A 16,587-nucleotide genomic window follows, 5' to 3' on the forward strand; every position below is an offset into this window, starting at 1 on the left:
TTTTCGAAGGAAGATCCTTCTAAAACGTTTTTCTGTGAACATCACGAGCACGATACAACTATAGTTGCATGTATCTTTTATCGTTGATAAAGTAAACGAACCACGTTCGTTCATCGCCCTTTTCTTTTCTCATCGTCTGTTCTCTCTTTTTTTCTGTTTCCTTTCCTTCTTTTTCTATTCTTCCTTTTTTTATTTCTTTATTTTTGGGAAAGAACTCAAAATTCACACATAACTTGCATGCACGACGGTAATCTCATCGCTAACCAACTACCGGCACGATGGAATTGAAAACGCGAATGAAAAAAAAAAAGGGAAAAAATATATTGATATATAATAAAAAAGAAAATTTCGACCGAAGCGAAAAGAAGGAAAATGAAATTTTTTCCTGTTTTCATCCGTCGTGCCCGATCTCCAATAAAAGGAGAACGTTTAAAAGCTTTATCTTCGTCTTTATCGCTGCATTACCTTTGTTTCGTCATATGTCATCGTTTCATGATTTACTCGACCGATGCGAGCGATTTGAAACATAATTTGAGAATGGATTCTTTAAAATCGAAGATGAACGAGTTAATCCTTCGGGTAAAATATAATAAATAAATACACTCGCATCGGTAAGCTCGCGTCCATTGCGATCCCTCGTTTATGTTGCGTGTTGGTGTTGGTGCAAGGGGCAGGAGATACCGATATACATATGGTACGAGTCGTATCCGACCCACAGTGGCGAAGGTTACGAAGGTCGCGTCTCGAGAGTGAGCCCAAATTCGAATTATGGAGTGGCCAGCCTAAACCTTACAAACATCCGTGAGAGCGATCAAGGCTGGTACGAGTGCAAGGTCGTCTTCCTCAACAGGTCGCCTAACAGTCACAAGAACGGTACCTGGTTTCATCTCGACGTCCACGGTGCGTGCCAATTTTTTACAATAATTATTATTATCATAATGATTTTACTTACAGGACATTTTCATTACACACTCAATTTAAAAGAAAAGTGCACATACACGCGTTAAAAAAAGACTAGAAGGAATCAAAGTTAAATGAAGTTGACGAACAGGTATTCTCTCTTCATGTTTTTTTCTTTCTTCGTCATATTCGTCCTATGTAAAAATAAAGGATACCGATCGGCTGGTGGGTACTAAAAAAGTTTCATACCCACAGTAGTTACTTGGCATAGTAGTTACTTTTTTGAAACTTTTATCCGACTTACGTCAGAGAGTACGAAGTTACATCGCGCTCACCCCAAACTCATCTCCCTCTTCCCTCGTTTCCTCTTGAGTCCTCCTTCCCATTCCTCTTAATATTACTTCGAGCTTAAACAGATTATACGTCTACAACTAACGTTTTTCTGTCATATTTTAAACAGAATTAATTTTATGGCGAGGCTTACATCTTTCTCTCTCTTCTTCCTTTCTTACGATAAATTTTCTATTCGTATTGCTTGGGAATTGGTAAACGACGGTTCGCAAATGTTATATAAAATTTTACATCGAAGTCGTACTACATTTTATTTCATCTTCTTTCTTATTACAAAGTAATAAATAATTTTAAACGAACATATTTGTAAGACGAACAAATGATAGATATTTCCTTTATTAAAAGAGAAATAAACGAGTAAAAGATTCGTTCGCATATCTTTGCGAGAAATTCGGCAAAATACCTACGAGAGTATCGCTTCTTCATGCTCCGTTAAACGCTTCGAGCGTTGTTTCCTCTATCTCAGATTTTTAAATTTCCCTCGTCGCAAAAGAGAGAGACGAGAAGGAAAATAGTAGAGAAATTGAGAAAAAGAAAAAGAAAGAACAAAGATATTTGCCTTGTGAAGAACCGCGCAAGCGTTTTCCCGATTCGTCAACGTCGATGCTACAACAAGAGAGAGAGAGAGAGAGAGAGAGAGAGAGAGAGAGAGAGAGAGAGAAAGAGAAAGAAAGAGAGATAGGACCAAAAGAATCAAGAGGAGAAGAAGGAGAAGAAGAAAAAGAAGAAAAAAAACCGTAGGAAGGGAAAAACTTATTGCCGCGTTTTGTTTGGCCATAAACGTCGCGGAAAGGCCAGAGAAAAGGAAAAGCATTTAGATTGTGAACAAAAGAGAGTGAAAGAGAGACGGAGAGAAGAAGAGAGAGAGGGAGAGAGAGAGAGAGAGGGAAGGAAGAAAGTGACTCTTTTTCTCTTTTTCTCTCCCTTCGTGTTTTCCACCCTTCGTCATTTGCTCCGAAACCAAGCCTCGAGCCGTCGGGCTTACACTCGACTACGTCCACCACGACTACGACGACGATAGACTCGGCATCAAAGAGAAAAATACTCGGGGCACCGGAAAAACGTTTAAGGCTCCTTTGTCCTTCACTGAAGTGCCTCCGTTCGGCCGTCGAGCTCGCATTACAATGATAGAGTACTGTCCGTTTTTCCGACGTCGTCCGGACGACGTCCACCTTCGTATGTAATTTATATTCCAGATCGTAATTACGTTCCACTAACGGAAAGACAGGAGGAAGGACCGCCAACTTACAATTACTTATTTCAATATCGCGTAAGCTGGGTAATTAATAATCTCGAAGTTTTCCGCAAAAGTAGGATAAGAAGAAAATTGCAATTTTCTTGGAGAAATTACGACCCGATATCGTGAAAATTTTGTGAAAATTTCTCGTGAAGGGTAACGTCTTCGTTCGTTCTAAATGTAAATTTCGTGATTTTACGTCGCTGGTACCGAAGCATTAGCGATATATTCCGATTGTCATTCTAATGAGAATACGAGAAGAAAAAGATTCGACGGATAGAAATTATCATCTTTCGTCGAAGTTTTTTCCCTACTTCTGCGGTGGACGTCTAAAGCGTACAGTTTGGCGCTCGTCCAATTTGTAGCGCTCGGCACGATATAAAGTCGCTGACATGTAAACACTCGAATTGAATGTTGGATTGGTTTCGTCGTGGAATATTTGGTTTATACGCTAGACGAAAACGAAAAGAACTCTCTCGATCTTCTTCTCTACCATTTGTTCCTCGTTCCTGCGCTATATTCGACTTATACGTTCTTTCCTAGAGAGAGCCAAATATTCATTGAATTTTTCGATAATGTTTTCGTAAAATAAATCTCTCTCTTTTTCGAAAGATATTTTTTTATAGATAAAAATAGACTACGGCATTTAATTGATTTCTTACCAATAGTAGATTATTCTTATACGAAAATCAAAATTATAATGACAAAATCAGGAACCCGTGTATGTGCCAACTACGAATATTCTTTTTTTTAACTTTAAAAAGAAATCCAACGAATGGTGAATCGGTTAAAAACATAATACTCGATATTCTTGCAGCGCCACCCAGATTTAGTATAACGCCCGAGGAGATGATTTACGTGAATCTGGGCGATGCGATAATATTGAACTGCCAAGCCGAGGGTACCCCGACGCCTGAAATTCTCTGGTACAAGGATGCAAATCCTGTCGAACCTTCGCAAACCATCGGGATTTTCAACGATGGTACTGAATTGAGAATTGCTACTATCAAGAACGAGGATATTGGTGATTACACTTGCATTGCGAGAAATGGAGAGGGTCAAATCAGTCACACCGCGCGAGTCATCATTGCAGGTGAGAAGATAATCATTATTTTATTGTGTTAGCATAGATTTATTTTTATCCTTAACATTCGAAGAAAAAAGTCGACTTTTCCGAAGGTACTCCGTCATACTAATTTATCCTAAAGTTTTATTGAGAATTATTCACTCACACGGATTGTTTGATTATAACACAAAATGTTTATTTATTGTCACATATCGAACTTAAAAATGATTAACACCTAACTTAAGATCACGTTTGTTAAAACGATATCATTGTTGCTCATTCTGTCTTCAGTTTATGCTGAGAACGCGTAGCGGTAAGATATCGTCGACAACAACGATCGTTATTATTTTCTATTTAGCTTTTTACCGTCGATTACGTAAGTCCTTTTTTTCATTGACATTAATTCTTTAGTTACTGCATTTTGCATCTATATTTTATATATTGCATTTAAAAAAAAGATCTCCTAGACGAACATCAACTTGATACGATGGAAACCAAAAAAGGAAACGACAGTTTTTATCTCGGTGTTCTAAAAACCTTCCAAGTGAAAAAAAGGTTTTTTTATCTTTCCTGTCGTTGTTATTCTTTCTTTTAAAACGCGTTAATCCCTTGTGAAAGCATTTTCTGAGACTTTCACAAGTCCATACGGTGTCCTTTCTAGTCGACGTCGGGTTCAATCGCGTCGCAACGTCAAGTAATAACTCATTTTTCCATCCGACCTCGCAAATATCACGCGGGAAAACATTAGCGGATGCTATTAAGCATTAACTTCTGACAGAAACGCATTAGCCCTGGTAGAACCATGATGCGGCTTAATCCACTTGGTTCGCGGTTGCGAGATGACGACGAGAGGCGCCTACCACGTAGAAAACGATCCTGCTCCATCCCCCTTCTTGTGTCAGGGTGTGATAAAAAAAATTAAAAAACCAAAAAGAAAAAATACATGGAAGGAAAAATAAAAGAAAACAAAAGAGAGAGAGAGAGAGAGAGAGAGGGAGCGAGGGAGGGAGAGTGAGGGAATGATAAAAATATTGCAGGTATCTCGCGAAGAAATCAAGCAGACAATAAGTAAGACAAGCAGCCTTTCTCATTTTTCTTGTTCTTTTTTTTTGTATACTTTCTTCTACGACACGGACAGGCAGATATTGTATTTTCTTTTGCGACGCTTCGTTCAACGAGAATATTTTAATTTGTTATTCTGTTGCGACCAAGGACAGTGGTGTAATCAGGATTTTTCTTATCAGCGTTTCGTCGCGAGCGAAAAACGTCACGTCGTTATGATTTTTCTTTCCTCGAGAGAGGTATAAGCTCGAGTAATTTTGTTGTTGTATATTCATACGTATGTAGGTGCGTATGCATACCTCATATTTTACGGGGAAAATAATCGCGAAGAGTATCTTTACGCAGAAAGTACGACGTTTATCAGATAATCAATAAAAACTGAATTGCGACGGCTATTGACGAACACAGCGTTATTAGACACAAATATTTTCGATAATTACAGATCGAGCGAATACCGATATGGAAATTCCGGTAACCACAGTATCAGAGAATACCTCAAAGCGAACCAGTAATTTGATGGTGTTGTTATATCGGCATAGACGCTCGATACGATCAAATAATCAAAGTAAGTCAAAGTGGTATAATTCAGTAATTTTTCAATTTCCATTCATGACATTCTTCGTATATATATATATTATATATATAATTTTTAGTACCAATTTGCTTTGTAACTCGATCACGCTAGTAAAGATAATAGTTTATTTTTGAGCCGAATTGCATGTCCATATTTATCACCTTGGAGTTTGCCTACATTTTTTACCATCAAGTTTTTAGCATACTTTTTCGTGTTGAACTCGTGAAGAGAAGTAATTGACTTATATCACTGTGGCTCTCAAAGTAGTTCAAATCAAGCGCGTATCAAGCTCGAGAAAGAGAAAAAAAAGAAAAAAGAGTGAGATAAGAAAAAGAGAGGATGAAACAAAGGAAGAAAGGGAACGTTAATTCACGATCGATATAACATTGTATATAATCTGATTGACAAAAATATCTCGTGATTAGAAGCAGAGAATGAGAGCTCGCGAATTATCGAAAGTGTTTCAGCCATCACCGGCATTCATTTTTACAAAGATCTTTCACAGAGGTTTTGTTGTTCTCTTTACACGCTGGAAACGTTTCATCGCTAATGCTGTTCATCGAACCACACGTACATATTATATATTTACATACTCACATACACAAACATACATACACACATACACATGCGATCATTTTAGTATCTTAATAATGCTCACGGAACGACTGGACAAAGCTTTAAGTGTTTCTAGCATCCGCTTACAACATTGTCGATGGTTTCTTTTACCTCATTCGTGCCAACACCGAGCGATCGACGAAAACAGATAGCGATCGTGATCGAACAACGTATCTCGATGAAACCAATTCTACTATTCGTCCCGTAATGGACAGGAGCAGGAGAAAAATAACGAGGAAACACGGACGGACGGACAGACGTACCCCACAATTGCGCACCTACTGAAGCCTGAAAAAGTTTTCTTCTACTAAGTTTTTCATTTTTCTTTTTCTTATACTTGATTTCTCAGCTTTTGCGTTATCATTATGATTATGCATATATCATCGAAAGCTAAAAAGCGATAACACTCGCAATACCCGGTACTCGAATATATTTCTTCTTTATTACTTTCTATTTTTCTTTTTCTATAGTTCTTCCTTTTTTAGATCAATCGATTACCGTGATTGATTTCGATTCTAACAAAACATCCATTTTATCTAAGGAAAATCTATATGATAGAAATTTGGTGGTCTTCGAGTACGGGGTATCTATTCTTGATATACATTTCTTGATATACATCGTAAATCTTATGAATCGATACGTATCGTTCTGTGTGCGTGTCGTTTCCTCGAAACGATAAAATTCGCGTTAGGCAAAGTGGTTACAGTCCACTACTACCATCATCAGCACAACCACCATTGCCATTTTCCTGGTTACCTACTTCTCCAGCAGCTCTTTCTGGCCAATTAAGGGTGCTTCTCGCGCGCCGCGAAGCTCGCGTTAAAAGACGATTTGTCTACTTTCCCCCTAACGCAGCACCCCTCGGCTAATGTTTCTTTTTGACCCAACGATCTCATCTACTTTTTCTTACATATTTCTTTCCTAACAGTTGGCCAGAAACTTATCAAATTTTTATCGAATACGAATCGAAGGACGAGTAATTAATAATTTTCTGTTAATGTACAGAGACAAATCTTTAAACGTTTTCCATCGAGATTTTCGCGATTGAAAAAGTTTTAATCCAATAAAAATTTCGTCTTAATGTTCTTCTACAAGTAGAAGATAGAATATGACATTGAAATAAAGAGAGAGAGAAAGAAAGAGAGATGTAATTCTACCTCTCTAATCTTTCAATTCCTTTTCTATCTCGTATGAAATAATACTGACGGCAGCGTTAATGCCGAGTATTTCAAACGTCGACAAAGAAGTTAAACTTTGTCTAACTCTCTCTCTCTTTCTCTCTCTCTCTCTCTTTATATATATATATATATATATATATATATATATATATATGTATATATATGGATGTATGTATGTATGTGTATATATCTCTCTCTTTCTTACTACTGTCATCGGTGGGAAACTTTTAAATCTTGCTTTGAATATTTAGCGAAGCTCCTGAATCCATCTTCCTTACTTTTGGATCGCGAACCGTGCCAAACTTAAAGTCTATATACGCATAGCACGTTTCTCTCCCCGTTGTTGAATATGTAATAGAATCGTACGAACGTAATTATTTAATCGCACGATAATAAATTATATTTCCGCTAATTGTCGACTGTAGCGTCAATTCATAATTTATTAATTAAAATTATCGTCATCGTGAATCATTAGATATGATAGATCTCATAAAAAGTTTCGAATCTCATTGACCTCCTTTCTAATGTTTCTTCGAGTCGAGAAAGTACATATAACGGAATTACTAAATTGAGTTGCTTCTCTTTGCGATAACTACGATTTAACTTCTGTTGCGCGAACAGAGCAAAGAAAAAGGAAGAAACACGATTAATTATAATAAACTCTTTTTGTCTTTTCAATTAATAAATAGGAGACTTTAGAAAGATGTTGTAGAAATGTTCTTTTATGATTTTTTTTTATAAAAGAATGCAAGATAATTTTTAGAAAATATAGTCGGGTCGGTGAGCAAATTGAAACGTGTAATGCAAATTTAATAGTTGAGCATATGTGGATGTCCACTTTTTTAGTTGCAGCAAAAGAACGAAAACAAGTATGCGGGGCTTTGATAAGAATCGTGCGTCTTACGAAAGACGGTAGGGTAGGTACCTTTGAAATAGTCACCATTAAACTTCAGTGCACTTCTGCGGACGATGAATAAATGAATACGGGTCCTTTGAATCACCCCCTCGGCGCAAAGCGAAAGCGTAGAATATACCTACACAAGGCGCGATACGTTCGTTCGTACATATTTTTCAAGAGACGATTCACAGAGACAGACATTCTTTTATTCGTTCTTCAAAGAAGTGTAGGTAGGTATACCGAAGCGAATGATAATCATTCATTGCATAAAAAGCGGTTCACGATTAAATGTCTCCGATTTGTTACAAATAACGTATTTAAGATCCAATAGTGCCGATATTATGTAGAAACATTTATCCTTTCTATTAATAGATTACCCAAATATATCATAATAATATCAGGCATCAAAGAAAACATATATCGTTCCTATTTCGAACGATATCCCGTGTTATGTCAGCGTCTTTTACGCGGGAAAGAATTTTATAAACTCGAACTTTCGTGTCGGATTTCTCGTAGCGAAGAATGGATCCTCCTCAATCCGGAAGATCTATGATTCTTCGAATATTTCTTACATAGAGTTGAAATCCAGGAGCGCATCTCGCACGGATACATAAAACCTACCTTAATCCCTGCAAGTGACGACAGATCGGATTGTGGAAAATATTGCTGAATCGGAGAAAGAGTTCAGCCTTTTGTTGGCTGAGATCGATCCCCACCCTCTCATTCCTTATCCACTCTTTCGTACTCTCTCTCTCTCTCTCTCTCTCTCTCTCTCTCTCCCTTTCTCTTTCTCTCTCTTACTCTCTTACTCTCTTACCCTCTTTCATACATCCATCCCCATCTCTAGTACTTTTCCATTATATACTAGCTACAATGATATTCCCTTCTGGAACGTCGAGTTCGTTGCTCAAAGCTCCGAGTTTCCAGATTCTTGTGGGTATTAAAGTAAAAATTCCGTTGGATATCGGTAACGATATAATACGCATCCTGATAAAGTATTTGTAAAGAGATTCATGAATAAGTGCTCAAGAGTATGAATATACGCGACTATTATCCTCGTTCTTAAGGAATAATTAACGTTCGATAAAAACGGAACTTATAAACGATTATAATATCTACGAAGATATAACAATGCAATATCTAATAAATAAAACGTCGAAGAGAGAAATGTGCTTTACCTGCGAATGGAAAAATCAGTAGTAACGTAATAACGTGGTTGTCCTTCGATTTTTGGCCACATCACGTTGGCCTCCAGTTTCCCATGTATATATTTACGAGGCTTCCTATTTGCGAGGGTAGACTCCGGTTCGATACTGGCACGATCTCGTTCCACGTCCTGTTTCTGCATGGACTAACATTAAAAGCGCCACCGTCCATTTCGTACTTTCGTCCAGGATATTGGCCGGCCCTAGCTATGTTTCCGTCATCACTGAAAATGAAACGATTTGCCATTCGCAGAGTTCACGATCGTTGCTTACTTTTCCAACGAATGAAAGTAAATAAGACGCGTCAGTTAATAAGAATTTTCGTTTTTCTACATTGGAAAAGGATTTATCCTCGTCCTAATTTCAATTTTAGCACTTTAATGTTTCATTAATCATCATCTACTGCATTCGTAAATCAAGGAGATTTATAAACTGAGAAGAAAATCGCGTCGATCGTCTTTCGAAAAAGAAAACAATGCCGAGGGGCGACTCTGTTTGATTCCAACATTTTAATCGAATACGAACGGCGTTGCATTTGAAATATAAAAGCGTGCGGCCCCGTCTTACGTTGGCAAAGTTTCGTCGCGACGATTCACGAAGATTTATTTTCACTCCGCGGATATCTCATTTACATTTTTATTCCGCTATTAATCGTCGGTCGAAGTTACGCGATGATAGCGGACCGAATCGAAGGACGTCACCGATTAAGAAAAGGATCGAACGCTTCGCGAATTTTTATTCGGCTCCTTTCTTTTAAATTTGTTTTTTTTCTTCTCTCGAGATATCACGGCGAAGAGGGAAGAGTGCATTTGCATTTTAATTGAATTTCATTCGAGAATATCCAATGTCATTATTCTTGATCGTCGAGTACATTCGTTCGTCACGTCTTTCATACGAGCGTGGAACTGCAACGCTTTTGCTCCTAGTATCTTTCCTTTAAAACGATCATCTAAGGACCCACTCGTCTCGTTCTTTTCCCCGTTCCCGAATGTAAAAGCGATTCTGCGAAGCTTTCGAAGACGCTCCCACACTGGCACGATATTAAGCTATACACGCCATTTTGTTGTAGAAATAAAAAAAAAAGAAAAAGAACGTGCGAGAGAGGGAGAGAGGAAAACAGAGAAAAAGGAAAGGAGCGTCGATCGGAGGGGAGAAGCGCGATAAGGACAGGCGGAGTCTTTTCACGGTGCGTTTAATTTCCGTTTCGACAGGAGGAGCCGTCATTATGGTACCGCCATCAAATCAGACGAAGCTCGAAGGAGAGAAGGTTCAGTTTTCTTGCGAGGCGAAAGCTCTTCCGGGTAACGTGACGGTACGTTGGTTTCGGGAAGGTGCACCCGTCACGGAAGTTTCGTCTTTGGACACGAGAGCTTCCATCAGGATGGACGGCAGCCTTGTCATTAGTCCTGTCAGCGCCGACGACTCCGGTCAATATCTCTGCGAGGTCACCAATGGCATTGGCGAACCCCAAAGTGCCAGCGCCTATCTCAATGTCGAGTGTAAGTTAAGCTAAACGTGTTTTTGACAAAAAAAAGCATCGCGATATCATCACTTTCCACTTTGCTATGCAGATCCAGCGAAAGTCACATTCACGCCGACGGTTCAATATCTGCCCTTCCGGCTTGCTGGTGTAGTTCAATGCTATATCAAGGCTAATCCGCAATTACAATATGTAACGTGGACGAAGGACAAGCGACTCCTCGAGCCTTATCAGACGAAGGAAATCGTGATAATGAACAACGGCTCCCTGCTGTTCACGCGAGTCAATGAGAATCATCAAGGAAGATATACCTGCACTCCATATAACGCTCACGGCACGCAGGGTAGTTCCGCGCCTATGGAAGTGCTCGTTAGAAAACCACCGGTTTTCACACTCGAGCCCGAACCGATTTATCAAAAGAAGTTTGGCGAGACTGTGGAAATGCATTGCAACGCTCAAGAGGCGGAAGGCACGCAGAAACCTACTATACAATGGCAGAGGGTATGACCACCGAAATTTTGTCTTCTAAAGAATAGAAATCTGCTCAGTGATCGACAGTGATCAATTACGTTTATATATTTATTATATACGGGATAACGTTTATACTCACTTGTTTCGCGCAGAAAGACGGTGCTCCGATTCAACGCAACCGAGCGAAAATCAACGGCGGTAATCTGACGATCGAAAGTCTCCGACGAGCTGACTTTGGGTTTTATCATTGTATCGCAACGAACGAAGTTGCTACAATTTCCACTTCGACGCAGCTGATCGTCGAGGGTACCCAACCTCACGCGCCTTACAATGTCACTGGCAACGCTACAGAATTTTCAGTAACGTTAAATTGGTTACCTGGTTACTCTGGTGGACCTGATTATAAACAAGACTATACCATCTGGCAAGTAACTCGATCTAAATTTAACTTTACATCGATAGTTACGTTCATGTTACATTTACGCTACCATTTAATTTTTCTGTTACAGGTATAGAGAAGCTGGTACATCAGAGTGGGAAATGATACCTGTGACACCATCAGGAAGTACAACGGTTACGATCAACAGACTGACACCGGCTACGGTTTATGAGTTTCAGGTTATCGGAAAAAACGCTTTGGGCGATGGAACAATGAGCAAAGTCATCACCGTCAGAACTCTCGGTAATAAAAGATTCTGATTCATAAGATGAACTATTTAATAACGTTGAAGTTTCAGAATCGTATTCGTATTGAAGTAGAATTAATTTAAAGAATAACTCAAGCAGCTTTTACATTACTAACAGAGATCTCTAATTCTTGCTTAACATCTTTCTCTTCTACCATTCTTTTCAACTTTTCTTTATTCTTATTCTTATCGCTGCATTTTCAAAGACGTGGCACTGACTTCATCATCCAGTGGTCAGGCTGCTGCGACGGACCAAAGCGGTAAGCTGATTTTCGATCAAAATATTTTCGTGAATTTCTGTAAATTCAAATGAAAAGTTCTAATCAAAATGTAAGAAACTACATGGACCGAAGGAAGGATTTACATTCCAAATATTATCGTGAACGTTTCTAACGAAATGATTTTATGTGCGAATGCACATATGCAAAGAAGATGCACGAAAGAAAAGAAAAATAACTTACCCTTTTGCAAACGATTTGTACGATTCTTTCGGTTGAGTATCGGCACGCAAGTAGAATTGAAAAGTTATATGGAAGATACTCGGTCATAAACGAGGACCCACTACTGGAAGAGAAAGCAAAATCCGGAAGAGGGAGAGAGAGAGAGAGAGAGAGAGAGAGAGAGAGAGAGAGAGAGAGAATGAAAAAGAGATAGACGTAAGAGCAGAAAAGATAAAAGTAGAGAAAGGGAACGGAGGCTTCCGTCACGACTTATCGTATCGGAAAACCCATCGAGCCGTTCGTTCTGCTTCCGCTTTTATTTCCTTTCCTCGAATCCAACGGTTCATTGCCTTTCATTTGTACATACGATGCTTCGAGCACCTAGAGATTTCTGTCCTTCTACTTCTTTTCTTCTTTTCTCTTCATCCAGCAACCTACTCACCCTTACCAACTACCATGCACGCTCACGCATCATCAGCTTTGCTTGTTAGTCTGCCTCGAGAAACTGGATTAGAGGAGATTAATGATACTCCTGGGGGATCATGTTCGTACGCTTGAATCTCTCTTCCGGTTCACCTACGACGCCCCACGAACACCACCCTCAGCTTCCTTTATCTTGCGACTACAACATGTCTCCCTGCTTTTCTTTGATTTCTCAATCGATTTTTTCCTCTTTTGTTTTGTTTTCTCGTTTCAGACATCTTAGATTATAGTACCCTCATATTACCGACCGATTCTACTGGAAATCCCGTCTTCCCGACAATCATAAGGCCGAAAGGTATACAACTGTGTTTTCTTTTCTTTTCTTTCCCTTTCTTTTCTTTCTAATTCTTTCTGTTGTTTTCACTTGTAAAAATGTGAATTTTCGCGTACGTGGTCTCCTCGTACGAGAGTCGGAAAGGCAATATTTTAATCTGTTTTCAGACGAACTCCCTTCCTACCTTTGTCCCCTTTCGTGTTTGCTTTACACGAATGTACGTATGTACGTTCGCAAAAATATGGGTTGAGCAAGTAGTCAGAGGTGTGCGTCGTCACGTCCCCCATTATTAAATCCGACGTGCTAAAAGTGACTCTCGTACGCGACGTCCACTCTCGAAATTTTCACCTTCCATATCCCTCATCCCATCTCACGGATTTTCCTAATATTTGTACGATAGAATACGTCACTGTAAAAATTCTGTACAGCACGTTTACAAGAACGAAAGCACAAAGGGAAATTTGTAGCACTTTTACTTTCAGAGATCTTTCAGATCGATCGTTTGGGATCACCGTTGAAGGACTACGCGCGAAGGAGCTTTTAGAAAATTTCTCATTAAAATTCCTAGCAACGTTATTGCGTTTCTTTGTCGGAAGAAGGAAGTCAAAGCTTCCTGGTCGTTTCTTATCCATATAATCTTTCTCCTCTCGAAGCACACCGGATTAAACGTTATTGCTCCGCAATAAAAGACTTCGGGTCTTGTGCTCGTAAGATGAAGAGAGATGTAAGGAAAGGAATCAAATACGAAAGACAGAAAGAGAGAGAAAGAGAGAGAAAAATAGACAGACCGTTGTTATGTGTCTTGTAAAGAAAGAGAAAAAAGACGAAATTAGAAACAAAAATCGAATGAAAGTGAAAAAGGGAGACTTTATCCATTTAATTTCACGAAAGCGTTTGTGAAATACTTTACGAATTTAGAAACGTCGAGGGTAGAGAAGGAATAGTATAACTTCATACATTTTAAACGAGGCAAAAATAGTCGTAACTAAGCGCACTGCTAATTTCAAAGTTGAGGTCAAATAAAACATTTGTTCCGACGCCTGTGGCTGGACTTACACATATCGTTACTACTTTTAACGAATTCCTTACGGAATTCGCGAATGGAAAATTGGAATCAAAGCGAGTTCCTTCAAAAGCTCCATGAGATCCTCTCTATCTCTTCTTTTCCAGTATTACGATAAAATCAGTTTATCTTGGAAAAAGAGAGAAGTGGGAGAGAAACCTTTGTTAAGGTTTGCTCGATGGAAAAGAGAGCATGGGAGGAATCTCGTTAACTTCAAACGTAGAGAAACGTTGGATTTTTGTACACGGTGGACCAACTGTTTTCTTTTTCTTTTTTTTTTTTGCTTTCCTTTCGTTTCACGCCTCCCACGGGTTTCTCCCGTTTCGATCGATGCATTTACTACCACCACTATTACTCGTGAAACCAGCCCTTTCGTGTGGCTATTCGAAAAGAACCAAGTTAGGTTTGGGCGAATACGTTTTCTTTCAGGGTTTATCGCGATCCTTGTAAATTAGATTAATCCACTCGTTCTCGTATTCGTTTTTTCTTTCATTTCATGGCTTAGTAACGTTTATACTTAACTTTATTCATTATTTACGATCTTCACGTATTAAAAGGATGAGTAAATGGAAGAAACATTTAAAATTAGATCTTTCCATTTCGATTAATTTCAATGAATTCAATTTAATTTCGTTTATAAATTATCTATCAATTTGCACAGAACGATAAGGTTTATGGTTAGACTTTAAACGACAGTGGGTAGTAATGAAATGATATTGATGTACTTCTTAATAGGATTAGCCGCAAGCGTGAGGTCATCTTTCGTGGCTTTTCTAGCGCGTATGATGTTACAGCCTAATTACTTCCGGGATTCATTCGTTACCCTTATTAACGCACGTAATCCTAATTCTAGCTGACCTTATTTAAAAAAAAAAAACATCAATAACAAGTGGAATTCGTATAGAAGAAACGTTGAAAGAGAATGATAAATGATCTCTCCCTCTTTCTCTCCGTATCCAATATATTCTTTTATTCGAGATCTAGAATGCCTCAATAAAAATGAAACGTCGAAGTTTCATTTGCGGAAACATAATAGAAATAACTTGTCACAATACGATTTGATCCCTTTCTATTCAAAAATTCGATATGTAGTGCTACTTCCTTTAACAATTCATTTAATGTTATATACGTCGATGTATTTACAGGACCGAAACCAGGTCCACCGAAAAATCTCACAGTGACCGAAATCAGCAATGGCTTTCTGATTACTTGGGAAGCTCCTACAGAGCGGAATCATCTCATTCAACATTACACTATTAAATACAAAACGGACGGGCCCTGGAAAAATCTCAACAAGGGACAAATCCGTCCGGAGGAAACAAGCTACTTGGGTAAATTGCAAAGATAATTAGTAATTAAATTTAACACTTCCCTAAGCCATTTTATAAATTGTATTACAGATCCAATGGTCAATAATTTATCAAAGTCAATTACTCTAATAGTTGTTAGAATATCAGATATTTGTTTGACTAATGAAATAATTTTTTTATACCAATGAATTTTCTTTTTATTCCTTCGGGCTAACAGTGAAGAATCTGGTCGGTGGTAGGACGTATTATTTCCAAGTATTCGCCAACTCAGCGACAAATTTTGGTGCCAGCGATCAAGTGAAATTTCCTGTGCCTGCTCGTGTGAAGCATAAGGCGATCACGGCCGGGGTTGTGGGTGGTATTCTTTTCTTCATCGTCGCCATTATCCTGAGTATTTGCGCGGTGAAGATCTGCAATAAGCGGAAAAGACGAAAACAGGAGAAAGGTATGGTTAAGGACGTTCCTTTGGTGGAAAAAAGCTTGATATACAACGAACATGTCTTGTATCCGGCCTGCATCTCTGCTCTTGGTCGTGTCGATCTTTCTCTTACTTACAATCAACAATGAACGATATATGAAATAATGATATTTTCATTCGAATCTACAGGCAAAGTAATAGGTATTTATTTCTCATACGTGCAGTACTAGAAGAACTTGTGAATAGGATTAGAGGTAATTGTTAAATGCAAAATGATTAACAATCAAATTCGAGATTGATAAAGAAATATAAATTATCGAAGTAGTACGAGCACAATGTATAATTAGAGGACGATGACAACGATCCGAGCATCGCAGGGGCTGGGCAAGCACCTGTGTAACCGAACGCATACATATTTAACATAGTTTTGTAACATTATAGAACTGCTTTCAGCGTATAACATGGTGACTTGCCGGGTCACTGACACCAGGAATGGCGCAGGGCAGGGGCCCCAAGGAACAGTGCCTTTGAAAAAGTGAGTGTCTATTTCCGAAAATGTTCCTCCTCCCTTCAGGTACCCATCTACAAAAGAGTATCACGATCAATACGTCTAAATTTTCGAATCCTAGAATCTCTTCTGGGATCGTCAACGACGAAACCCCTATTTAAGGAATCTTTAGATCGAGGGAGTCGTATCTGCAACGTGCAACAAATTTTAAGACTATGTATACTTTTAGATCCTCTTAATCACCCTGTCTTTTAAATCGTCGCCGATTGAGAAACCCCGCATTTCTCGTTAACTTATTCAGAAAAGATTAACAATTTTTTCTTAATCAACATACACACACACACACACACAGTGTCTAAATAATTTTT

General features: G+C 38.7%; 1 protein-coding gene across 21 annotated transcripts in view; it reads left to right on the top strand.

Annotated features, from left to right (window-relative positions):
* LOC127067562 (protein turtle-like) overlaps window positions 1-16,587 on the top strand; it is a 187,955-nt gene that overhangs the window by 157,062 nt on the left and 14,306 nt on the right. For 10 of the 21 annotated variants that reach the window (XM_051002620.1, XM_051002619.1, XM_051002629.1 and 7 more), the window contains 11 exons: window positions 669-900; window positions 3,306-3,581; window positions 5,059-5,181; window positions 10,298-10,585; window positions 10,658-11,067; window positions 11,190-11,461; window positions 11,547-11,719; window positions 12,861-12,941; window positions 15,129-15,314; window positions 15,511-15,738; window positions 16,153-16,246. In XM_051002620.1, coding sequence (XP_050858577.1) covers window positions 669-900; window positions 3,306-3,581; window positions 5,059-5,181; window positions 10,298-10,585; window positions 10,658-11,067; window positions 11,190-11,461; window positions 11,547-11,719; window positions 12,861-12,941; window positions 15,129-15,314; window positions 15,511-15,738; window positions 16,153-16,246 — 2,363 coding nt within the window. Of the gene's footprint in view, window positions 1-668; window positions 901-3,305; window positions 3,582-5,058; window positions 5,182-10,297; window positions 10,586-10,657; window positions 11,068-11,189; window positions 11,462-11,546; window positions 11,720-11,929; window positions 11,984-12,860; window positions 12,942-15,128; window positions 15,315-15,510; window positions 15,739-16,152; window positions 16,247-16,587 lie in introns of all 21 variants that reach the window. The other 11 variants (XM_051002630.1, XM_051002641.1, XM_051002628.1 and 8 more) reach the window with 8 other exon arrangements.

This window comes from Vespula vulgaris, chromosome 11 (genome assembly GCF_905475345.1).
Source record: "Vespula vulgaris chromosome 11, iyVesVulg1.1, whole genome shotgun sequence".
In the NCBI taxonomy this organism is placed as follows: Eukaryota; Metazoa; Arthropoda; class Insecta; order Hymenoptera; family Vespidae; genus Vespula; species Vespula vulgaris.